Genomic DNA, 27,009 nt, shown 5'->3' with positions numbered 1-27,009 from the left:
ATTGTTCAGTTAAAGATGTTTCCTCATTATAAGGTGATTGTTTAGTGTAGCAGAAGCAGTATCACTAAATTCCAGGGATTTTATTATGGGTCTTGAAGCATCTCCAGCCATAGGGTGAGGCAATGTCAGTTTTCATTACCAAACAAACAAACAAAAATTGATTTTTTTTTTTTGGTGGTTACAGAAAAGCAAAAACTGTAAAATAAACACTAGACTCACATTGTAAGGAAGCTGCTTTTTATTATTATTTTTTAAACTTTAATTATTAAGACAATATAATAGTTGTAGGGACAAGAAACGAATCATGAAAGGTCAAGTGTGTAACATTGCTGCAGGTATACGTTTGCCCTGCCAGCTGAAGACGAATGCAGTTTCTACATCCTAGATATGCAGCTGCCTGAATTGCAGATGTAGCCCACTTATTACCCAGCCAGACTTCCAAGAATGGAGCTTGTGGTTAATAATGAGCCCCCAAACTGATGATGCATCTATTTGTGAGCCAAAAATTCTGCCTGTAAAATCAGACTTTGAACTGTGGTTCTTTCAAGACCTGGAGCCACAAATGCTGCATCTGGAATTGCATATCAAATAGGATGATGAAGGGAGAAAGGGTGGAAAGTTTCTGTCTCTGATAGGCAAGCCTTTAATCAATGTCAAACACTAACCTGGACAGTTTAAGAGAGAGGGTGTACAGAAACTAAACAGTCTAAATGAAACTATTCTGGGGAAAATGACAAATATATATATCGTGGATTGACTATGGATGAGAACAGTTGACTTAGCTTGTGATACTTATATCTGCTTACTTTTTTTTTTTTAATGAATTAATTTTACAAAACACACATATTCCACGTCTTGTCAGAAATATCTTTTATTACAATAAAACCTGCAGTCACATGCATAAATACCGGTGAAGTAAAATATATTTTCATTGACTCTTTACTGGCAATTGACATAAAATTGCATTTCCTTGATATATTTAACAAGTTCATTCAGCTAGACAAGTCGTTTTAAGAAGTAAAACAAAACTGCTATTTAAACATGCTCCTTCTCCCTTCATCCCTCCTTTCTTCCCTCCCTACCTCTCTCCCTCCTTCTCTCCCTCACCCTTTAATATGGTCAGGTAGACTAAAATAGAAGCAAAAAAAAAAAAAAAAGAAGTCTGAAGACAAAATATTGACATACAACAATCCAGGCTGCGTACACAAGGTACTGTTGGAAACAACTATTTCTAAATAGAAAAGTTCAATGAAAATACATAATCTTAAAAATAGTGTATAAGAAGAACAAAGCCTGATTTTCAGAGTCCAAATGGCTCTTTATTGAAAACCCAACCTGGTCAAATTAATTATGATCTTTCTGGAATAACAGAGCGTAATTTACATTTCACTCTATTCATTTTCCCATCTGAGTAATATGTATGTGCTTTCCAAGGTATATAGGATCACCATTGTATTTAGGATTGTCAGATACTGATTGTATGGAGCTTCAAAGTTGGAAAACGGAAGACACCCCATCATTGCTGGTGGTGTAGCTGAGTTGGAAAATGAAGCTTTGGGTGGAGATGTTCATCCGCCATTTTTCATGGGTGTTTGAAGCTAAGTCTTTATGCCTGACAACTCACCTGTGCATCAGCCTGTGGTCCTAGGTGCTGGGATACGCAGAGGTGGTTTTATGGAGAACTAGAATGAAAATTAATTTTAAATCCATTTTGTAGTATCTTTACCCACTTGCAAGGCAATAGAGACTCATACATTTTATTATTTATTACAGAACGGGAAAATGTTTCATTTTGAAGTGGTCATCTAATTAAGACAACTCATCTAAAAAAGGAAAGAAAGCAATGTTAGGGCTTGAATCAATATAACTAAATTTTACATTTGCTCCTGAAAGGGTATCAGAACAAAGTGGGCTCATTAACTCCAAATTAAATCTTTCATTCTGGTCTGCTTATGACAACCCCTTCAGAAAAGGCTCTGTTTACTAGATACCCAGGTGACATTCACACATTTATTGCATTATAGAAAGAGACTTGACAGGTTCTTATCACTTCGGTAAAAATAAAATTGAACATTTAGAATTATGTAACCACCTAAACAGGCCTTATTCTTCATGATATTGTTTTAATTCTTACATTGTAAATATGTTCTGTCCTCCTGCTATCAAAAGCAGAAAATATGGCCCAAAACTGTGACTGCAGTGAAACTTGATGCAACAGAAGCAGGAGGAACAAATGGTAAGACCAGAGTTTAAAGCAGGTTTATAAAATATATTGAAGAAAGAAAGAAAGAAAGAGAGAAAGAAAGAAAGAGAGAAAGAAAGAAAGAAAGAAAGAAAGAAAGAAAGAAAGAAAGAAAGAAAGAAAGAAAGAAAGAAAGAAAGAAAGAAAGAAAGAAAGAAAGAAAGAAAGAAAGAAAAACACCAAATGAACAAATAACTATATATCCTCTAAGTGTTTGATTTTTTTAAAATTATTATTTTTAATTGCTATTATCCCAAATTTTAAGTCATAGCTCTCATAAATATTTGTGAGAGGAAGTTATTGTTATGCTTTCTGAATGTTGAATGTAAGTCACCAAAGACAAGCGATCAGTAAAGACCTAAAACACATCAGCAACTGCTAAGTTGGTTGCAAATTGAGTACATAATCGTTTTTGGAAGCAACGACTTCCTTTGCTTCACCTGAGGCACCTAGATTTTTAGGTAAAGCATGGGATTCAGCTCATGAAGCTTAGCCCTTTAGAAGCCATCTAAATATCTAGGTGCTTGCATTCACCCCAGTGCTGACTGAAGGTATGAATTAAGTGTTATCCTTAATAAGGCATCCATACAACTTGACTTAAATAATGCTTTAAATTTGAAATAGCTGACCTGGCACTGGGTCTAAATTACAGCCTAGCTGCTGAGATTATTAAACCAGTAGCATGACATCCATGCAGCCAGTTTCCATTTGCAGCACATCTGCAGCTAATCAAATCATCCCATGCAGTCACACACTGCTTTATAACCTCAACTGGGTTAACTGAGGTGGAATAATTGAAGCTAATTGTTGCAGCTCAGGCAAGTCCTGGATAGATTTAAAACATTAAGGCATTACAGCACCATGTATTTATGCTAGAGGGCACTCATAATTCATTCTGAGCAGTAATACAGCTTGGCATTTGTATAACATATATCATTGAGGCACTGTGCCAAGAGTAACTTTCAAGGAGTGCTGTGAGGTAGGTGTGTACATCAGTCCCTATTTTACAGATGAGGAAATTGAGGCAGAAAGATATTTGACCCAGATCATAGTAGGAGCCTGTGCTGAAGGATAACACTGAGATCAAGACAACTGGAAGTTATTCTCCTTGATTAAAAAAAGCTAGCTTATTCATATATATATATATATATATATATGAGTCCTTAATGTCTCTGTGTGTGCACAGGTTAATTCTAGATGTGGATTTTTATTTTTAAAATTATAGACCTTATTTTCTTGTTTTAAAATTCTATGACAAAATGTATCAGTCCTCCCTTCCATGGTGTTACACATCTCTAAGGACAGAAACCCATCTCAGAAGACAGCACTTGCCACTGAAAGTTCACAGCTTAGGAAGGAAAGGACTGAGTGAGAGCAAGAAAATGGAAGTAATATGTCTGTGGCAGGAGACAGGTAAAATTTGTCTTGCAGGCTTGCAGCCAGGTGTCAAGACTTCTTGTCTAGACACACTTGCCTGAATGACTCCACCAACCTGCATATTTTGTGATATTCTGAAAATCAGCCACTTCATTTCCACAGTACAGCTCAACAATTTCTGCAAATAAATATTCCAGGAGTATTTACTCTCAAGACTGTTTCGTTTTGCTTCCTATGGTCATTCACACAATTGTTTTTGTTTGTTTGTTTGTTTAAAGAATGTTCTTCAAAAACAAATACCCTGCTATTCAACAAAGATGTATTCCTTAAAGGTTCATCTGTTATGTTATTGTATATTTTCCCATGAGAATCAACATAATGGGGAGGTTGCATTCAGGGGCTTTTGGAGTACAGACAGTTTAAACACATGGGGACAACATACACGGATGGAGGGGCAAGAACAAAATTATGGAGTTCTTTTTTAAGGAGATGCTGGCTTTCTGAAATAGATAACCTTTCTGAAAACTGTCAGCCACTTCACCTGTGAGACTATATCCCTGATTCCCTGTTTGGTCACCTCTCACCCTTGACTTGTTTCATTTTGCTTCATCTGAAGGTAATTATAACAACTATGAGAATGTAACTCCTCAGGGAGGGACAGCAAAAACTATCTCATGTTCAGTTTCACAGGCTGAGACCTTCTGGGGAATTGAATGACATGAAAGGTTGTTTCATGTTCAACCTTACCACTTCATCCAGGAGACTGAACTTGGCAATATTTCACTGTAGTGTTGTTGCCCCTTCCTGAACAGCTATATTGTCATCATCAGCTTCCTCATATGAAACAGGATTATTCAGCTGTAATGGGGGGACAAAACAGTGTAATGATGATGGTTGTCTGGTCAGAGAATTGAGAAGATGGGCTGGAGGACCAAGGGATAAGTAAGGTGTTGCTGCACTCACATCACAAATATGAGATTTCAGAAACCACACTGCAAGGAAATAGATTTTGATATCAGTGATGGTGCTACCCAACCAGGAAAACACAGCCATCATTATGAGACTTATTTGACTAGCAGTCAGACAGTTTTGAGTAGTTGCTATCAATGAACAGTTCACAACAAATTTTAGCTGTTAAAAATTTCTGGAAGACTTTAAGTATGTTTTTGAGATATTTGAAATTTGCTTATGGACAATCTGTGCAGGCTAGGTACATTTGGATACAGTATACATTGCGAGTCATAGTTGCTCAGCTCTTGTAATAGTCTGGAAGTCTCTTAGGATTTAAAGCAAGCTGAACAACTGACAATCTTGTTGGAATTCAAGTGTGGTTTTATAATATCTGGTTCAATAGGCTGAACTGGATCACTCTCACTAGCAATTATGTGTTTCACCAGGCATCTGGAAGCTTCATTGATGTTTATATTTTCCTACAAGTGAAAGAGAAAGAGAGGGTGATTAGTCAATATTAATTACAATATGCTGAATATTGCCTGTGTATAATTAAACTTTTCTCTAGGCTACATCAAAAGTTTACTTTCCTTAATAAACAGCTTTTAAAAATTGATTTTGACATTTTAAAAATGTTTACTTTCATTTTTTTAATTAGTTACATTTTATGTATATTATGATTCACATCTCCTTTAAATTATGCATAGAACTCACTTTAAATTACCCCAAAGTCTTGGTGATATGATTGCTTCAATAAACTATACAAACACTAAAGAGATGTTAAAGACAAATGGCTGAAGTAAAGCTCCAGAATCCATATTTCACTGCTTGAATAATGGTTACTCTGATTTTCAAATTATTAATTTGTCAGCAACTTAAAATTATTAATTTAGTCAGCAACTACAGGCATAAATAGCTCTTATTTTTTTAAACTTTATCCATAGTTTCAGGAGGTTTTCTTTATACCATACAATGAAACTTGTGATGAACAGATTCATTGAAAAAATAATACAATCTCAAATAATCCACAGAACAGCAAGAAAAGTTCTATATCATTAAGATTTCTTATTTCTTATTTATTTTTTGTTATTTTTTTTGTTGAGGTTGTATCTCCAATGTACTGCTTCAGATGACATATATTAACACTGTTTTCATTTTCAAGACAGAAATCCTCACTCTAGAGACTTTCTTCCATAGCATGATTAACTTGCAGCAACCCTTACTCTGTAGAATAAGCAAAGCTGAAACAGCCTGATCAGTGAGACACAGCTCAGCACAGCATATAAAATAAGAAGGAATACTGAATAAGGATTTTTTTAATGACAGCAACTGGTATGGCTGGAATGAGAAGCCAGGCTTTCTGGCATAAAATACACTCTCCTACTCTAGGTCTTGGCACTGATCACTTATTTCATATGACAAGAGATAGAAACTCATTGCACCTTCAGTCTTACAGGAAATCATATCACACCTACATGCACATATATAAATATATGCTTATATATACAAATATAAGTATGTATTTATTTGTATGCACATACTTCTCTTGCTCCATGAAAATTATGTGTTACTTGCAATTTAAGACTGACACAGGTTTCCAAGCTGAATCTGGGGCCTGCTGTACTGAGACCACACCCACCCACCCACACAATGCCATAAAGTCTACCTTCAGCAAATGCTCAGCATCAGTGCAGCATCACAAACAAAATAACCTGTAAAATTCAATGTGAATTCAATGCGAAACCCTTTTTTATGTGTTCAAAATAATCAGATGAGATGTTTAAGTATGTAGTTCAGCTATAAAAAAAAAGAAAAAAAAGTGCATGTGTGTGTTTTAGTAGAGGTGGTACAATTATATGAAAGATCAAAAGCCAAAGTAATGGATTCTGTGAGGCTGATTTCTAATCCTCTTGCAGTCAATTGCAAAGCTCCATAAACTCCACTGGCCATAACTTTGCACCACAACAAAGAGTTGAAATCTGGAGATTTAACTGGAAATGTTAATTAGTGCCAACATTTCACAGGATTCTTCAACTACACAAGTGAATTGAAATATTTCAACTTTGACCTGTAAAGAATATCGTCTGGTTTTAAAAAATCAAAACTTTAGACAAGCCATTTACATACTAACCCCTGGAAAGTAATAAAGAGCTGAGAATCAGGTCTGTACTGAGCTGTCAAAATGCAACTCTATCACATGATTTTCCTGACCCAGACAAGCAAATTCCTCAACTGTGTATGAAAAGTTTTTTTTCAGGACACTGTGAAATTTTCTTAGAAAAAAATAGACGTTGAAAAATATCTCAGTACTGCTTAAAGAGTTGACAATAAAGAAGGTTACCAAACGGAGAAAAAAAAAAAAAGAAAAAGAAAAAAATCCATCCCTCCTCCGTCCCCCAAAAAAGTCTTTTCCATTATGTATTCTGTTATTAATGGACTGATAATCATTTTGTTTACCCATGTGCTGCTTCTCTTCTGGGATGGGAGCATTTAGCTTTTTTCAAGAATGTCTTAGTGACTATCTCAGTTTGTGCCTAAATACATTAATATTCACATGTCTTAACATGTGAAAGCTCTTCGTCAGAGACTTAAGATCAGCATTTTATAGGAGTGGGAAAGAGGGAATGAACCCAAGCCCACAAAGGCTTGGGTGTAGGTGAATGTCCCTTATCCGCACTGGTGCTAGATGGAATTCCAGGTGCCTGAGACTAAAAATTTAGACAAAAAAATACCATCAACACCACCAACAACAAAACACAATGCTGTTCTATTTCAGCCTGAACTAAAACTAAAGCAAAACTAGGTTATTAAATCCTCTATAGATTTTTTGGAGAAGTAAGCCAAATTTGAACAGGCAAATATTGTTTTGACATAAAAAATCAAAATATTTAATTTTGGAAATATCAAAATGAAATGTTTTACTTTTTCTGTATTACTCATTCTTCTTTTTAATGAAATTATTTTCCAAATTTTACTCATATTGCTGATTTCATTGCTAGTTGCATCTTGGATTGAGTCTACTGTTTCACTGGTAGGTGTCTGCCCAGATCTACTGATTCTCTGAAAAGTAGGATTAAATAAAGCTAAGTTTTATGTTCAGCTCTGGCCATTTCACCCAAATAGGATTCTGCTTTCAGTCCATGCGCACCTTCCTCTCTGCCAGAGCACCATCCCTTAGATGTGCCTACAAAAGTTTATGTGACTGAGCTCTTGCTTCTTCAGGCAAAATGTGCTGGTTTGCAAGGTTTCACTATTTAAAGCATTTGCAGCCAAGCAGTTAAAATTCTTCTCTTTGTTCTGTATAAGAGGTAAGGAATAGAAATAAGAGGTATGTAAGAGGTAAGGAATAAAAAGTCCTGTCCATAGTGTGTGCTGGATCAGAGTAATATTCTCATCCAGCTTTTGTCCCAGACATTCCTGAACATTTATATGTATGGTCTAGATGTGGGGATGAAAATTTCTGCCAGGGGACACGGGAGCAAGAGGTGGCCCTTACAGCCAGCACAGCTGTTTTTAAGCTTTTGTCTAACTCCACCCTTCTCCCATGGTTCAGGTGACAACAGGTACATGGTACAAATAAGAAGCAGTGCATTAAGTCGCTCACTACAAGGAGGTTGTTCTGCCACCAAAGCAGCTCCAGCAGTCCCAGCTGTGCCTTGACCACCTCCCTTCTGATGCTGTTGTTGCTGTTTATTCTAAACCTAATCCTTGTCCCAGATCTGTTGATCAGACATTGCTATGTTGCTATGTTCTGGTCTGTCTAATGAAATATTGATTTCTGCACCTCTCATCCTACAGTGTGTTTTGAAAAAAAAAAAAAAATCAATATTCTCTTAGGCAGCAAAGCAGCAGCTGCAGACAGTAGAAGGTGATCTGCTCTCCAAACAAACACCCAGAGACCTGGCAATTTTAGAGAATAGGAGGTGTTGAAAAGCAATCTAGGGAAGGACAGAGAAATAGAAGCAGGTGAAAATCCATCCAACAAATACAAAGAAACCAACAAACAGGATGTAAGACTGGACAGAGAGGAATAATCACAGACACCTTACTAATTGTACTGAAACAGGGAAACTGGTCCCATTATGCCTAAGAATAAAATTCATCATTTGAAAAACAGGAAAGAAAATAAAAGTGAGACAACAGAGTGAAATGATGTCTTTCTATCAGTCTCTAGGTAGAAATCCTTTAACCGTCATCTCTCTTATGACTTTTGTTCTACACAAAACACCACAGAAATTGTGATGGTGCTGCAGATCACCTTTCTTTTCCTTTCTTTTTCATTTTTACTTTGTTTCTTTCATGTTCTGAGCAAATTCTTTAGGCCATCCTGAAGAATGTACCCTGCCTTAATAGTGGAGGAACTTTTGACTATCAGGATGGGGTTACAGACTCATCTAGTCCTTGACATGGTACTAGACGCACTACTGTTTCTGTAGCTTATTTTCTAGGCTCCTTTGAGGTTCCTTCTACCTTCATAGTTATCCAAAGACTAGGGAAGGTCTGTCTACCTACACTACTTTAAGGCCGTTAATACTTAACACTGCGTCTTTGATTTGTTTTTCTCCACGAAATCTTTCTGAGATAGGGAAGTTCTCCTAGAACCATTTACCAAATGAGGAAAATACAGAGCCCCAAACAAAGCAAACTGCAAGAAACCTGGTCCAGTTCATAGTGGCTAGTTGGGAAGTGGGTGAAATGTTCAAGTGTTCTCATGATGAGGTAGGAGCTCAAAACCCTTTTATTTTATGAAACCTTTTCCTGGGCATGTCTCCTTGAACAGGAGGTGCCATTTCTGTGGCTTCTGTGGCTTTTGTGCCTTAGTAAGCCCCAGCACATGAAAGATGCTGTCGCAGTCAGTGCTGCAAAAACTGAGTTGTGAATCCAGCCCCAAGTGATTTACCCTGTCTGCCAGGGATCTGAAACCAATTCCTGTGGTGATGTCTGACTACTAGAGTCAGTCTTTCTCTTGACCCCATTAAGAAGGAATGCAAAAGTGAAAATCAAAACATGCTACTGTTAATTCTATTACCAAACAAAGTAAGGCAAATAAAATAAATCTATGTAATCTTTGAAAACCAGAAAGGAACACTGAAAGACACAAATGTAATTACAGTTTGCTGTGTAGATAGATCTCCTTCAAAAGTATCTCAAAGGACAGTTTTGCGGAGAGAATATCAACTCAAGGGAGGGGAAGGTTGCATGACTTAAAATATTTGATCCCACTGCTATGGGAAATTTCATAGTCTTGTAATGCAACAATCAACCGAAGGGAAAATAAATACTTCGTTGAATGTCTCACAGTAGTATACAAGCCCAGCAAGCTTCTTTGTATTCTGGATTGTTTTCCTCCTTATCTGCCACCTCTAACACAAACATAGAACACAAATATTTAGAGCATCACATTTGAATATAAGAAAAAAAAATATTTAGAGCATCACATTTGAATATAAGAAAAAAAAAAAAAAACTCAGAATGGACTGACTCTTAGCTCTTTACCGAAGAAAAAAGACATTTATTAGTTTTATGGGCCTGTCTCACTTCCAAATTAAACTTTATTTATTCATGTTTTCTTTTCCGTATAGATATCTTAGGTTTGTCTTTCTGGTTGTTTTCAGATATAAAATTGCTCCCGCTCTATATTCAGGTATTTTGTTTCTCTGACTGAATCTGATGCTCCTGAGTCTTGTCTTGAAAGTCAGGGAGAAGAGCTGGTAACTAGGCAGTGTTAGACCCATGTACAAAAATGGCATGAGAGAAGACCCAGGAAACTACAGACCTATTAGTCTGACCTCAGTCCCTGAAAAAGTTATGGAGAAGATGGTCCTGGGGGTTATTGAAAGGCAGTTACTGAACAAAGCTATTATCAGGCATAGTCAACATAGATTCCTGAAGGGAAAGTCCTGCCTTGGTAATCTGATATCCTTCTAGGATAAGGTCAAGGATGAGGTGGATGAAGGGAGGGTGGTGGATGTGATCTTTCTGGATTTTAGTAAGGCCTTTGATACTGTACCTTACAGCACCCTTCTGGATAGATGGTCTAACTGTGAGGTGAGCCAGCAGTGTGCCCTGACAGCCAAGAGGGCAAACCACATTTTTGGGTGCATTGAACACAACATGGCCAGCTGGTCAAAAGTGGTGATTCTCCAACCTTATCCAGGTGTGGCATCACCTTCAATATTGTGTACAGCTCTGGGCTCCACAATAGAAAAAAGGATGTTAACATCCTTGTAAGACTCCAGAGGAGGCCAACAAAGATGGCAAAAGGGCAGGAAGGCATGTGTTGTGAGGAGAGGCTGAGGATCCTTGGGGTGTCCAGTCTGGAGAAGAGGAGGCTGCAAGACGACTTCATCGTTGTCCAATTTTATTTCTATTATGCACTAAAATCCAGGAGAAGGGATATGATTTAAAATTCATTTTAATGTGCACTCTCCCAGTGCAAGCAATCTGAGGGAAAGGCTACACATACTCGCTTATCAGAGTGGATAATCTTGTAAATCATGGGCAGCAGAGACTTATTAAGATGTTGTGTTGTATTGCTGTGGTTGGGTTTCTAGGAAAACATAACAGCGTGAATTAAAAGGCATCCAGGTGCATGAACATAAAACTCACGGATGTGAAGTTCTGTGACTGCACCCCTGAGAACAAGATAATTTCTGGGACTGAATTCTTAGAGCTGTTTGGAAATCCTGCAACAAAAACCTTTCATCAGAAGAAGCTGATTGTGTGGTTTCAGGGCAGTCTGCCTAAAGAAACATTGGCTGCACACAGAGGCAGCTTGCATTGCCAGGCCTCACGGCTGAGGAACCAGAGCAACACGTCCTTTGAACCTCAGAGCTCAGCCAAGGGCTCCCTTAGATTTTAGATTTTCCTAAGCAGAACTATTTAATTATTTTAATAAAATTTTTTCAATTTTCATTTTGGAAGGAAACATCAAAATTTCCAGGTTATTGTGAGCAGCAGATGTACTGGAACTGAAGTAAAACACATGAAATTGAATCTAAACATGAGAACACTTTATTACAGTGGGGATGACTGAGCACTATCACAGGCTGCCCAGAGAGGCTGAGGAGTGTCCAACCTTGGAGATCTTCAAAACCCTACTGGATTCCATTGGGCTAAACTAGATGACCTCAAGAGGCACCTTCCTCAATAATTCTGTAATTCTGTGAATTTTCAGCTTTTGGCCAGTACTAAATAATGTATTTAAGAACAGTGATCCAGAGAGCTATAAGACAGCTCTGATACCGCTAGCATGCTCTGAAGCAACTCTTCTTTTAGTTTCAGGAAGCAAAATCTACAGAGGGTTCCACGTAGAGTGACCGTATATCTGAACTGGAAGCTTCTGCCTTAGGTGTCAGCTTCGTTTCACACGTTTTATGGCAGAAACAGAAGTATTTTCTAAGTCTCTGTGAAGTAAGATGGATTAGACTTTTTTTATTTTTTTATTTTTTTCGCAAATTAGAAAGACAATGTAAGGAGCCATACATTCCTAACTGTGTCTGGCAGCCTCAAATGGATTGCTTTGGTTTCGGTTATCAGATCAGTAGATTAGCTGTTGTGTGTCAGCATAATCCATACACGTCCAAATTACATACACATGACCTTATTTTGTCTTCATGGAAATCAAAACCATGTCCTTCTTTGAGTCTACCACATAGCTTCATTTTTGTTTGTTTGTTGTTGTTTTTGGTTTGGTTTGGTTTGGTTTTTGTTGTCTTTTTTTTTTTTTTTAACTTTCATGATTGTACAGTCAGAAGATTTTATACTTTAAACAAGGGACAGTAGAGCTTGCTTCATTCACAGAGCTCATTGGTAAGACAAGCAGAACTGCTGTCCTTGCTTGGAAGAAGAGGCTGGGTCAGAGGAGAGAGTGACTTTCTGAAAGGTCACCCAGCAGATTAATGGCAAAGAGGACTCCTGATTCCTGTTGCAGAATTTGAGCACTACGACACATTATGTATAGCTTGTCTGACAAAAATGGAAAAAGGACACATTATTACCTACCTTTTCTAGAGAAGAAAAGATTATATAACTTTTTCTAGGTCCAAATAGGATGTGTCCAAATAGCCCAAAGACTTGGTGTTCAGTCTCCCGGTCACAGTAGTCAGCACAGAAGGAACTCTGTGCTTAGCCTAGGTTGGTAAGGATCTGGAAAGCATGGCTACCAGACCTTCTGGGCAATATGGACAAAATGGACTGTCTTTTTACCTAATTCTCCATTGTTGACAGTGGAATTATAGCATGGAATGAGAAACTCAAACACGATCATATCACAGCGATGGTAAGTGTTAAGGTATTTCAATTCATTTCTGAAGTGGGTATTTTCAAGCACATTTAGTTTTGCCTGACTTGTCTGTTTTGATGCATGAGTTCCATTTTCATTATGAAGTGATAATAAGCTTCAAATTGCTGCTCTTCTAATCCAAGTGAAAAGCTAGTCTCTTTGAACTGGGAATGGTGGTGATGACAGTTTAAAGGCTTGGAAAAGTGAGTGGACTTCTCAGCTACTCTGGCCACACGCTGGATGATTGAAGGTGTGACAAGAATGAGAAATTTCCTTCCTTTAAATAAATGTACCTTTCACAATAATTGTAATGACATTGATTAAATAATTTACTATTAAGGATTATTTTGTGAATATCTGGGGATGTGTTTTTAAGACTGCAGTCAATATGAGCAAACTGAAGATATGTGTAAAAGAGACAAGGCTCCCCACTGGAAATATGGTGTTATATGTAACATGACTATACCGCATTGTGCTGTTGCCCAGTGAGGTCCTTCTTACATGAGAAAATATCAAAAGAAGTTTCTATCTTTGTAGGGAGCAGAAGATTGGAATAGGTTGAATATTTCCTTTAGATTAATGTAAGAATCAAAGCTAATACAAGAGAATACATTACGTGGCTCAAATAGTTTACATTAAAGTTGTTAACTTAAGAAAAACCAGCACCAGGGAATAATACAGTGATGTCTTTTGGTGCAATCTGCCAGTGCCACAGACAAGAATTTCAAATCATTGACAGCTTGAAATATGGTAAGTACATATATAGCATGCTACTTTAGGCATGGCAACTAGAACTTAAAAAAAAAAAATGTTTTTATAAATAATCACCTTTGTTTTTCCAAAACACATAAATCACATTCAGTTTGTTCTGAAGGCTATAACATTTCCAGGCACGTTGGCAGAAAACCTCTGGAGATCTAATTATTCCAGGATACCACAAAAAAAGAGTTATTACTTATTTGAACCGCTAAAACTGATAGCTGCAATACGATGACTTCTCTGTCAGTGTTTTTCTACTTCAGAAAAAGAGTTTCTATTCTCTATAGCAAACATAGCTAGCTTTTTATTTTCCCTGGAGCTGAGTTCAACTATTTAATATGCCTTAGGCTGAAAGAATACCGGATACATGTAACATCCAATATTTTAAAATAACAGTAATAACAACTTCTGCTTAGGGAAAAAAAAAAAAAGGCAAAAAAAAAGCAAAAAAAAAAAAAAAAGCATAGGTTTAGTTCAGAACTTAGACCAAATGGGGAAATTATTTTGTTATAACTTAGCCTAAATGTTGTGATTTTACAGTCCTTAGTGGGATTACTTTGCTTTGAATCATTTTAAAGTCAGGAGTCTACAATTCTGGATGGATATCAGGTATGTGAATTGAAGAATATCACATCCTAGGCTATAGATTCAAAGAACAGTCTACAATAGTCATGTGGCTTCAACTCTCACTGCTCCTATCACAATGGGTGTTGAAGAAAAGTCTTGTCATAACTGGATTTCTTTCTGTTCAAACATGTCTGGAATGGTAAACAAAGGACTGCTTGGCTAGCAGTTATTTCTGAGCTAAATAAAGTAAGGAAGATCTAAATAAAGTAAGCTAAAAAAAGTAAGGAAAAGAAGTAGGGTTTTTTTTTTTTTTTTTAAGTCAAAATCTTATACCTGTTTGTCTCAGAAAAACCCAGACTGAATTTTCCTCTGTTGTCACTTCTTTTAGGTTTAATTGTCCTTTACGTTTCCACGATTCTCCACAAGAGTGCCTACCTTCTACCATCATGGTAAAAACTCTTCCTCCTTTGAAATTGTTTGTACATTCATTCCCTGCCTTGACTCGAAGTAGTCCATAGCACAATAAATGTTTTTTTTTGTTGTTGTTGTTGTTTTTGTTTTTTTGTCCTAAGAGGAGGACAGATGCTTGCTGTGGACTAATTCTTGGAACTCACAGTATGGATTCCTTCCTCATATGCTTTTTCATATGCTAAAGAGCAGTGACCAGCTGCTGATCCAAACTACCTAGAATAACGAAACCTGTATCCTTTAAACAATGGTCCATCTTGTTCCCCTGTTGCATCTCATTCTCTTTGTAAATCTTTTAGATCCAGGCACTTTAAAACAATCTGTTATTCATTTCTCTCCAGATGATTTTTGTGGTGATTTTGCCCTCAGGCCTGAGTTTTCAGTGAATTGGTTCTTGTCCTCGGGAAATGTAAAGTCATGTAAATGTCAGAAATGAAGAAAAAGTAGTTTTGAAGAAAACAGCCACATGCAATGTTATACATCACTGGTGAGCTGGATCCCAAATGCTCACAACTAGATATTTCATGTTATTTGTGGCCTGAAATGCAGCTAGACACCAAAGAAAATATTGAAAAGGTCCAGAACATGTAATTCTTACACAAATGATAATTTGTCTTGATAAAATCCCCTCACTCTCCAGATCTTCTACTGACAGCTGCTATTCCAAGGGTTTTGCTCTCTGGGTTTTTCTTTCCCTTTTAAAATTTATTTATTTATTTTATTATTTCCTGGAATAATTATCTCTCTGCCAAAATCATCATGAAGAATCTGATGTAAGACATCTCAGCCTGTTTTCTTAAACAGAACTAGATACCATCCTTACTGGATTCTGGTGGTTTCATCTAGCAAAAATCAGCAGATAACCACACTGAATTCAAACCATGTCCCACAAATGCTGCAATGAAAATAACCTTATATATAGAGAAAGATAATTTACACATGAACCTAGACCAAAATGTCTCCCTAGAAATGCCATTTTGAAGAGACAGTGACTAGTTTTGAGGCCCATTCAGTAGGAAAGTAAAGACACTGGTCACAATGACCTCTCAGCCAACAATTCACACAATGCTTGAGGCAATTACTTGCTGTTACCTCTGCTGATTGCAAGTGATATTTCTTTTAAATTTTAATATTTTAGAAGATATCAAGACCAGAAGAGTAAAATACAGGTATACATTTCAAAGATTCTGAAGTAATTTTCTCAAAGTGTTTAAAAGAAATTAGACGACTAAATATAACATTTTGGTTTTCAGTCTACTAATAACTTTAGCCAAACCAGTGCCAAACTGTTTACATTTCAAACATTCAAGCATTCTTCTGTGCTGTTAATGATGAGAGCAGATTTCATAATCAAAGAACACAATAAACATAATATCCACTTAGATGTGTTTAAATCAGTATTTCACATACAACCAAGCTTCTACTAAAAGTCTTTGTCATAACAGGAATGAAATAATTTGAATAGCAGAAATTCAAGTTCAAGCAACATGGGACTGATTAGATACCTTTGTTGGTGATGGGAATCAAGACATGAGATTTCCTATGTTTTAATTTTATGTGCTAGAAAAAATCAAAGTCACATTGTGGTAGAGGCTATACAAATATAATAAGGGTATAAATCATGTAGCCTAATTTTAGACAGCTATTGAGAGAATATAGAGAGTTAAGATACCTTGATAGTAAATGGAGAGCTAATATTCCTTTTGGGAGAAAATTTTCTTTGTGTCCAATTCAGGGTAGTATAGAAGGGTATGTTTTTCCCCATTGAATCCAAGAGGAGTCTGGACAACCACATCACAGGCTCCTCACTCAGTGAGTCCATCTCTGCTCCAAAGCAGTTAGATACAGAAGCAAAAATGGATTCAGGCACTGAGATGACAGTGTAGGTGGAATTTAGGTACTTGGGGCCAATAAAACTATCCAAAAACTCCCATTTAACATCAGGAGAAGCCAAATGCTGCTTTCCTACATTCCGTAGTCATGAGCCAAAGGCAGACAATAGGCTGGAGATACAAGAGTATCCATGTTTTATAGATGAAGTATAGAGGACAAAGGCTATATTTAGAAGACTAAAAATACTGAAAGCTTTTGAAAATGTGTCTGTGGGTATTGGTGTTACACATTTATTTATTCTTGGTCATATCTTCTCTTCGTAAATAGAAATCTTGTTTCAGAAGCAGAAGTTTTCCATTAGTCCTGTATGGTAACCTTATTCTTCATTAAAAGTTCACTGCATTTTTGAGTATAGTTTTTATATATTAATAAAATTAGTTGGGACCTTTTGTCAAAGTCAACCACACATCTGAAAATCCTCAAGGCTATGACCATCTTCCACAAGCCATAGCAGTATCCAGGTGCCATGTAGTCACACAGTCTGTGAGACAGTTCCCTTTCAGGAAACCTTAGGCTTACTGTGCCAGCTCTGCAAATTTGCATGTACTGATGTTGTCTGAGAAATCCCAAAGTGGTATACAGCAGCACTGTTTGCTGGGCCTTTGTGCTGTAAGCATCCCAGTGCTTTTTTAATCTTGAGTTTCTTACCCAGGAAATCTGTACAAAGGCAAAGAATTTAACCCAAGAGAAGCTCATTCAGCAGTTTGACCACTGATCTTCTCTTCCTCTCTGGACATGTGATTTTTCTGAAAAGATTTTTGAGGATGAGAACTTACAACAGTCAGAGTAGTACAACCAGAGTAATGCTACCATGGACTGGCTTTCTGGAATCTAACACAATGAAGCTCTTGTCTCAAATCAGGAGATCTTACCGACAGTGGTTATATAAAAATTTAGAGACAATATTCATTGTTAAGAATTATGAAAAATATCCTCATATTCTCATAAGAGGTAGTCTTTGTGTCTTGCCAAAGGTCATCTTCTTTCTTAAGCTATTACGCAGTAAATTGTTGCCTGTTTACATACTTTACTGCTGGCCTATAATCTTAGAGCTGTAGCTTTTCATAACATTGCATATAACTTGTTTTGAAAGAAAAGGCCTAAAACAAATATAAATTGCCATAGAAGGCTGTATTACTTTACAAATTCACCTTTAATTAAATCCACCAAAATAAGACCTTTGCAAAGTACATATTTCAACAAAGTGACTTATTTTGGAAACCAATTTCTCTGTGCTTGGAAAAACACTTAAAAAGAAATGGAAACATTACCTTGGCTGATGTTTCAAACCAGCCCACGAACCCATTTTCTTTGCAGAACTGATCCATCTTGATGCCGTTGTTCATAAGAACATCTATTCCCTGGTCACATTTGTTTGCTAACAGGACTGTTGGCACAGGTTTGCCATTTGGAAGAACCAGCTTAGAGTCCAAATCCTCCTTCCATTTTGTCACTGCTTCAAATGTTGCGGGTCTTGTAACATCAAAGACAATGAACGCCCCCATGGCCTCTCTGTAATAGACCCTGGTCATGTTTCCAAATCTTTCCTGACCTGTGATCATGAATGTGGGGAGAAAAAAAAAAATAATTGTAAAAATCACTGTTTCCAGTCTAAGTCAATATTTCACATACCAGGTTTTCTAATAGAATATTACTGAAGGTAGGGCTTGATTTTGTAAGTAAGTCTGACACCTCTGGAAGGGTACTATTTATCTAAAGAATGATAAGTAGAGTACTAAACTCATTTGTATGAAAATGTGAGTACAGCAGAAAAAGGAGTTTTAAAGCAAACATACAAGGAAATGTAATAAATTTATGACAAGCTTGAACTTCAGTGTACAGTCTTATTAAGCTGCCAGATTTCTGTGGACAGTACTCAGACTCTTGGTGTACATCACAGGAATTTAAACGACTCACAAAACATCTAGGTATAAGATTTGAAGCTCCTTGATACTACAGTATTATGTGGGAAACATCTAATGCAGTTGATCTCACGCGTGACAGAAAGTCCCACACAGTTTCATGCAAGTGATTTTAGTAAACAGTAACTTAATTAAGCTCTGGAACCATACCAGGCATTAGAGTCATTATGAGCCTACTGTCACTGGCAAAGTAAAACACAGAAGTGCAAAAGGTGTATTTAAAGCTTTACAATAGTGGAAAGCATTATCAGAAAACAGAAAACCGCAGTAGTAATACAAGGAGACATATAGCTCCAGTAAGAGGAACTGGGAGGAAAAGTTTTACATTAGATGTGTTCTTAAGTTTTATAGCTTTATTTGCTGAATTCAAAGGCTTGTGTGGAAAGGTTTTTGGGGGTCTTCTTTCTTTCGCCTTTTTTGTTTGTTTGTTTGTTAATGATTTTTTAATGTTGTTTGATTTTTTTAATGATTGTTAATGTTAATGATGTCAGGCTATGATATGATATGATATGATATGACATGACATGACATGACATGACATGACATGATATGATATGATATGTTGATCATCTGTGTTGTTTTTTAATATTTATGCTGTTTTCATGGGAAATTTGGCAAATATATATATATATATATATATATATATTTCCAAGAATGGAAATAAAGCACACAATTTTCCATATTTGAAAAAATAAAAACTTAAAAAAAATCATTGATCTCACTGCTGAGCTGTGATCCCCAAAAAGGAATAATTATAAATGCTTGAAACATCTCAAAGTAACAGCAGATTTAAGTAAGACAGCCATTGTATTTAACCATATGTTTCCATATCTGAGAAAACATGCTATGAAAATAGACAATACTCCATGGAAGCCTGTTTCTAGCCTGATTTTCCTAATGTGCATAGTTTTGAGTGGGTTATTAAGACAAGAAGATTGCCTGTCTGTCTGACCCCAAGACGTTTACCTGTAGAGGTTTTATGTGATGGAATTTGTGCTGTCAAATGTAAAGCTGGGATGAGACCTGATGTGTCCTGATTGCTGGGCTTCTAAGCCATGCAGTTTCATTTAATGGAAATGACACTGACCAGACATACTTAGGGCCAGCCCCTGGAATTTAATGCATGTTATGGAGCCAACACCATCTATTTGTGTCATTCATCTTTGGTTTTATGCAATAGTTGTTCTAGCAAACACAAAGTCATTCACATGATACAGAAATCAAAAGCAGATATCTGTCATCCCCAAATTTATTCTAGATTTGTTTTATCTTAAACAAACATTGTTTTCCATTGATAAAGCAAGACAGAAATATAAAAAAAAATCTGAAAAATATAAGGTCTGATTGAAAATTTCTTATGGTCATGCTTTATTAAAACGTCTTATGATTCCTATTAGTGGGCTGATCAGATGAATGGCTAAGTCATGTGTTATTCAACAACCTCCTTGTTGAGCAAATTTTTTTCATCTGCAAGAAGGTACTTTCAAACAAAAGTCAAGGACTGATTAGAATCTCATCAGTGAAGTCAACAGCAACATATACAATTAATTTTTGATGCATATTGCGTTACAGTGATACTTTACACTTCTCATGCAAAGTCTTGAGTTGCTTGCGCTGTAGATGAGATGTAGATGATGTAAGAATAACTAAACTTGGGCCTTACACATAAACAGCAGTACACAGTTCTCTAAGATAGGTGTGATGTGTTGTTATAGAATATGTATTAAGTTATTAATTTGCAGCACAAAATCCTTCATCACAAACAATGAAGATTAGAGGAATAAAAGGCTCAGAAGATGTGTTCTTCTGGCTAGCGGTGACAAAGTACTGACAAATGGTGTGACTGATGGGTCTGGAGAGCAAGTCTTACGAGGAGCGGCTGAGGGAGCTGGGATTGTTCAGCCTGGAAAAGAGAAGGCTCAGGGGCAACCTTATCGCACTCTACAGGTACCTTAAAGGAGGCTGTAGCAAGGTGGGGGTTGGTCTATTCTCCCACGTGCCTGGTGACAGGACGAGGGGGAATGGGCTAAAGTTGCACCAGGGGAGGTTTAGGTTGGATATTAGGAAAAACTTATTTACCGAAAGGGCTGTTAGGCATTGGAATGGGCTGCCCAGGGAAGTGGTTCAGGCACCATCCCTGGAGGTCTTTAAAAGACGTTTAGATGTAGAGCTTAGTGATATGGTTTAGTGGAGGACTTGTTAGTGTTAGGTCAGAGGTTGGACTTGGTGATCTTGGAGGATGATCTTGGTGATCTTTATGCAGGCAGACAGAGCTCACCAACTTCCATTACAAATCACCTCAGAGAAAAAGAATGAATGGAGCTGGTGACTGAATGTTAATTTGTATTCAGATGACTGAATATTAATATATGAACATATTTAGCATAAAGATATTATGAAGCTTTGAAAAGAGGTGGTTTGTAGCCACAGACATTCAGCTTTATGTCATTTGCATAATGGCTTCACTCTTATTTAGATTACATTGTGAAAAGGGGATCTCTGTGTTTGTGTTGTGCTTCAAGTACAAAATATTTTATCAAAGCACCTGGGAAGACTCTTCTTCCAAAGATTCCAAATTAGTTGAACAAATAGTTATCTTAGTAGATGAAGTTCCTAAAACCATTTCTCTTAGCAGAATTACTCATGAAAATAGGCACCATTTGATGGTGTCAGAATGTGGACTTGTGTTTTCAGAAACACAATGGCTTAGGCAGTAATTATGTTGCAAATTAGGTCAACCATTAGGTATTCAGTGGTATTCCAAAAGCAGCCTTGAACATTAGAACCTACTTTATTGCATGAGGGACTGAGGCAGGTGGGTTTTGCTTTTTGTAGGAAGGGTCAGAAACTTGTGAAATGCTTGTTTGATCTGGCCCATTGGGCTTTGCTGTACCTCTTGCAAGGCCACTGGCATCTGGCATCAGGCCCATGAGTCTGGTAGCTTTTGCTCACTGAGATGGTGCTCTATGGTGGGATTCATCAGCCCTAACTTAGGTTCTAAAAAATTAATTCTCTATCTAAGATTAGGGTCCCTTTGTAGTCAGGGACTGAGAAGAGATATCTAGAGGACATATTCTCAGCAAGGACAGACATTTAAAAGAAGTCACATAAGCTTCCATATGGAGGTATTTACGCTCTGCCCTTGACACCCTGGTGGACCCAAGGTGGCTAGCTTACACTCAGTTCAGGAAAAGATGTCTAATTGTTAAACCAGATGAATCTTACTCCCCTTTGAAGTCATCCCAAAGAGATAAAGGTGCCAAAGCAACAAGATTTCCATTAAAGGGAAGGACTTCCTGTGTGAATGGTACCTGTCCACACTTTTATATTGATCTCAGAGACTTCTGTAGCAGGGTAAGGCATCATTTAATAAGCTTAAAGCAATCAACATCTGAACAATTGTAGTTTATAAAAATGCACACTGCATAAGCATGACTTCTACAGAACTGCAATCTCCGCTAACCACTATTATCTTTGATAAAGTTATAAAAAATTATGAGAAAGTGCTAAAACTCAGAAAATTTCCACCATAATATCTGAAAAAATAGTGTAGATAAAAATTGATTATAATTGTCTAATGCTCAGTTTTACTGTGGGTTTTACTTCTTACTACTATCCCTCATCCTAGGAGGGAAAAGCTTCTGGGATCCACATGGCTTTACACAGAGGGCCTTTAGCCAATGCTGAAAAGCTGGAAAATGTGAAAAAGGATTAAACATTTTTTATCTTCTACTTCAAAACAACTTTCAGAATTTTGACTCTTCAAGTTAAGTCATTGACTTTGTGGAAGCAAGACTGAAACATAAACCAGACTAAAAAACACCCCATACTGAGCACATGAGAATGTGGAGAAGCAGACTCTGAGCTGGATCAGGCCCACAGATCCCATCAAATCCCCGCCAAAATAAAACTGTCACAGTGAGGGACTTATTTGTGATTGCAGAACAGTGATTTCAAGGTAACTTAGCCTAGAAATCACCATGACTATCTTATTTATGCATATGTACTGAAATGCTTAGCAGCCACTAAAACCCTAAACCATTGAGGATGTACAGTGCTTTGTATCTGTGAATGGCCTGTTTAGTCCTTGTGGAGTATACTGGTCCCCAAAACTTCACAACTATTCAGACATCTGACTATATCTAAGCAAATACCATTGTTTTTGAATGTGAAAATTGTGGGGAAAGGAAATCAAACTGGTCTTTTGTTACCAGTATTGTGTGAATGTCTCCAATGCAGTGGACCAACCATTTATGAGACGAGATCCAGCCTTGTGAAAGTAAACCAAGCTATTTTTGGTAGCAATGAATAATCCAGCCCACACACGTGCAGCAGAAGGGGTAACGGCAGTGATGCCTGCTCTGAAAAAGTAGCTGGGGAATGGGAGGCTCTGAATGCTGCCCTCTGCCCCTTGTGACTCTCCCAGAGAGCTGCTCCCTTGGACTTCCTGTCTGCAACAGTTGGCTTCATCAAAAATGGTTCCACTCTGCATCTGCAGGACCACCCCACCACAGGAGGGAAGCCTACAGTAATCCTATCTTGTAAGAACCTTGTTGCAAATATGACTAAGTATTTCTTTTAAATCTGCCCTTCCAACAATCTGTCCACAAATTTAAAGGATGATCACATAGAGGTAACAGAACTGCTAAAGAAACAGAACAAAACGAAAGACAGAGGATCAATATTTAAAGATATTTGACACAACAGTAGAGGTGATAGAACACTTCAAGAGGGACAAGAACACCATAACAGAGAGTTTGGGACATTCAGTGAAATAAAATGGATGAAATTAAAGACAATGAGAAATTTACCATGTGTATCTTCTCCCACACAAAACAGCAAACATTCAGTCACCTGAATTATTAGACACTTCACTGGATCAGACATAAATTAGTATATTCTAATGCCAGTATGTTGTTACAGACATCATAACATGAGAAACCATGAATTTTTATCCAACTATTCCTGTCTTACAGCCATAGCTTTAGGAACAGACATATTATTTCTCCAAAAACAAAAACAAAACCAAACAAACAACGAAACCAATGTAATAATATGTGAAGAACAACAAATTTATCTTAGAATTATTTTTTCTAGTGATTAGTTATTGTTCAGCATTTGTCTCTCGTGTAAAAAAATGCATGCTCAACATTTAGCTATTAGATCTTATTTTAGTTTTGTTTACCAAATTAAGGGATACACAATAATATATTACAGAAAAATATATGGTATTTCACTATGAAATGAGATGGCACCAAACAAATTTTCTTTCTTCCTGTTATATCTCATAGGAGGTATGTAATGGGTAAAATTGGTCCTTCTATGGATGGAGTGCACCACTCCTCCCATGAAATCACCAGGTATTTAAATCTTACTAATAACATAGATAAGCTTGATGCTAGTTTTACTCAAAACATTTTTGAGAAAATTATTTATATATTGTTAAAAAATTTACTACCTACTGATGCACACAGTTAAGTGCAAGGAAGAATACACATTATGCTCAGTAGTAGCGTTCACTGGAGCATAATGAAGGGGGAGGCTAGGATGTGAGAGATGCAAAAATACCTGAAATATATATATATTTATATGTTTATATTTATATAAAAGTATCAATATGAAATGTTATTAACACATTTTCAGCATTTGTTTCAATTAAAAATATCCTAAATGCTAAGCCAACATCCTTAGTCTTGGTTAAGGAGAGAAAATGTATTGCTTTACCCCTAAAGCTAAGCATGACCTAATAACAAAGATTCAAGCAAAAGACAGGGATTGTTCTGAAACCAGATATTGTTTTTATCCCCTCCTACTCCCACATATCTGTGTTTTGCACACAGTGACATATGAAAGCCACAGCCAGGGGAAAACACTTCCATTCCCTCCGTAAGCCCAATCAGTTTCATTTCGTTTTCATTTTGAAACAACTTTTTTTCACATCAGCCAGATGCCATATTTGTTGTCTATGCCAGCACCACACTGATCTGAATTCAGAATGTTGCTTGCAGAACTTAATTTCTATGTATAGCCATCAACAGCTAAAGCTCCTTACACAGAAGTCATTAAAACTGAGACAGCAACTCTGTTTATTACTGGCCGCTGTCTTGACCTTCACAGAGATGCTTTGAATTGAGCAATTCATATGAAATTTAGTACTATGCTGTAATTCTCTCTGTCATGTGTGATAACTCAGAAAGCATGCTAGTCATTCAGTACTACAACTCGGTGTAATTGCTTCTGCAGCCTGACTGAAAGCTACATCATATGATCCGCCAGCACATGATTAGTAGTGTAATAAATCTCTGAAACAAAGCATGCAAAATACATTCGTTAAGTCCCCAATGTACTCAGAATTTACTATTAAGGGCTTTTTTTTTTTTTTCTCATGCAGAAAAGTTTTGCTGAATGTGTACATATTTATCGTTATAATCAGTCACTGGTGAGCAATAAAAGCAATGCTTTCCCCATTATTCCAACCTGTAATAAAAAACAAAACAAAACAAAAGCAACAATAACAACAACAACAAAACAGGTTTATCTACTATCATAAACCCCCCAAATTATATTATTGTGTAAAAAAAAAAAAAATGCTGAGGATATGCACATTTTGTATAACACAGTGTTGTTGCATAAGTTTTAGTACCTTGGTGCTAAATTCAGAGCTCAGATATGAACTAGCTAAGCGTAGAAGAAAGGCACTCCCTCCGTTGATAAGAATGTTAAGAATTTTCCTATTCCACTGGTTTTACTATGTACAACTCCAGACTAGATCATTGAACCCACAGGCTGGCACAGCTGCCTAACAGCTGATGTAATTTTCACCTTCATTCCCTACTTCATGAACATAACTTCTTATTTTAACTGAGTTTAAAAAATGCCATCATTTTTGCTGTAAGATACTGTGTTATTGCTGAACTTGGATTCTCATGTACACTACATGAAAAATGATTACTTATATCATGTAAAAAATGCCATGCACAACTTCTATTTTGTACTCTGAATCAAAAGTGGTTCATTCCTAGGAAGGGATGTGGCAAGAAGAAGAAGCTGTGGTTTTAGTTGGAAGCTATGTATAAAAAATCTGGAACACTGATTGCAACAATGTCAATTCTGTATTTTTTAAATAATGCAGGCATGCAAGGATGGATGGACTTCTTTACTCTTTTTCTCCCCCAGAGCATAAAGTACCATTTTTGCTTTATGTTAGAAAAAAAGAACAAGTAAACCTGAGTAAATGAATTCTAACAAAGAATTGCCAAATACAAACACCAATCTTTTCAAAGTGTGGCAGAAGTTTTTACATTTCATTGGACACAAGGAATTGGGCACAAGGAACGTAGGATGGAGAGGATGAGGAAGTAAGTAAGGAAGGAAGGAAAGAAGGAAGGAAGGAAGGGAGGAAGGGAGGAAAGTAGGTATTGTGATCAGGTAACCCTGATATATTTTTTCCTCATTTTTTAACTATAAAAATCGTATTAACCGTCTTACTTAATCCCTCATCTCTTCCACTAAATTAAATAGACACAACAAGAAATTCTTGTCAGCCTCCCTCCCACCACAGAGATCTCTTAGTATAAGGATGTGGCAGCTGCAGGGGAAGAATCGGGCCATTCAGAGAGAGGAGACCGTGTCTGAGGGCTCGGGAGAAAAATCAGACAAGACAGGTTTTGCTCTGACATCCCTTGTCTGTGGTTCTGCTGGCTTTAAGGAAACTCCAAAATTTCAAGGTGCCCTGAAGTTCTTTCTCCTCAGTCTCCTCTCCCTCATTGCACAGGTAACTTAAAGATTAGAACAAATGAACTTGGGTCTATATTTTGTACTGTCTCTAGATGGGTTACAGGGCACAGGGTTCCCTTCTGTACTCACCCGCAATATCCCAGAGCTGCAGCCGTACCACAGTCTCAGCATCCCAGCTGAGGACCTTCAAGGCAAAGTCCACACCGATGGTGGCCCGGTAGTGTGGGGAGAAGTTCTGGTGGACATAGCGTTTGATGATGCTGGTTTTGCCCACTCCCAGGTCCCCAATCACCAGCAGCTTGTAGAGGTGCTCCTTCTGATTGTGCTTCTGCATCTTTCCTGTTGCTGCGACTGCTCCCTGCAAACTGATTGCATGCTCTGCCCCAGGAATCCTGCCAGCCCGAGGGGAAGAGAGGGAAAGAGGAGCCAGGGAGGGAAGTGAAGAAGGTAGGTGGAGGCTCCTTCCCTTTGTACAGAAGCAGGATCACCAGGTCCAGCAGGCAGCCCTGCCGGGAGATGAAGTAAGCAAGGGACTCGGGGAAGAAAAGTCTCCCAGAAAGTTTAGTGTGTACATGTGTAAAGGTCAGCACGAGGTGTGTCTGGGATTAGTCTGACTGCTAAAGACTTTGCAGGAAAATTAGTGCCACAGTCCTGTTCCCTGTTTCACTCCTCACTGCAAGGACAGTGTTTCTATTGTACACTAGTTTTGCAAGCTTTTTTTTTAACCACTGTCTTCTTGGTGATAATTTTTTACCCCCTGCTCATTTCCAGACATATTTAAAATGACAGTCACCACAAAAAAGGCAGAA

At 37.2% G+C, this 27,009-nt stretch overlaps 1 protein-coding gene across 1 annotated transcript; it reads right to left on the bottom strand.

Moving 5' to 3' along the window:
* Nucleotides 1-195: 195 nt before the first annotated feature.
* RAB38 (RAB38, member RAS oncogene family) lies at nt 196-27,009 on the bottom strand. The gene is made up of 3 exons (XM_080602461.1): nt 26,330-27,009; nt 17,813-18,093; nt 196-5,049 (listed from the first exon to the last, which is right to left on the bottom strand). Exons 1-3 carry the CDS (start codon nt 26,532-26,534, stop codon nt 4,897-4,899), a joined length of 639 nt encoding a protein of 212 aa, XP_080458587.1. The 5' UTR covers nt 26,535-27,009; the 3' UTR covers nt 196-4,896.

Source organism: Anser brachyrhynchus (assembly GCF_964034855.1).
Source record: "Anser brachyrhynchus genome assembly, chromosome: 1".
Classification (NCBI taxonomy): Eukaryota; Metazoa; Chordata; class Aves; order Anseriformes; family Anatidae; genus Anser; species Anser brachyrhynchus.
The sequence above is the reverse complement of the archived record's forward strand: the minus strand, read 5'-3'. Positions and strand labels throughout refer to the sequence as shown.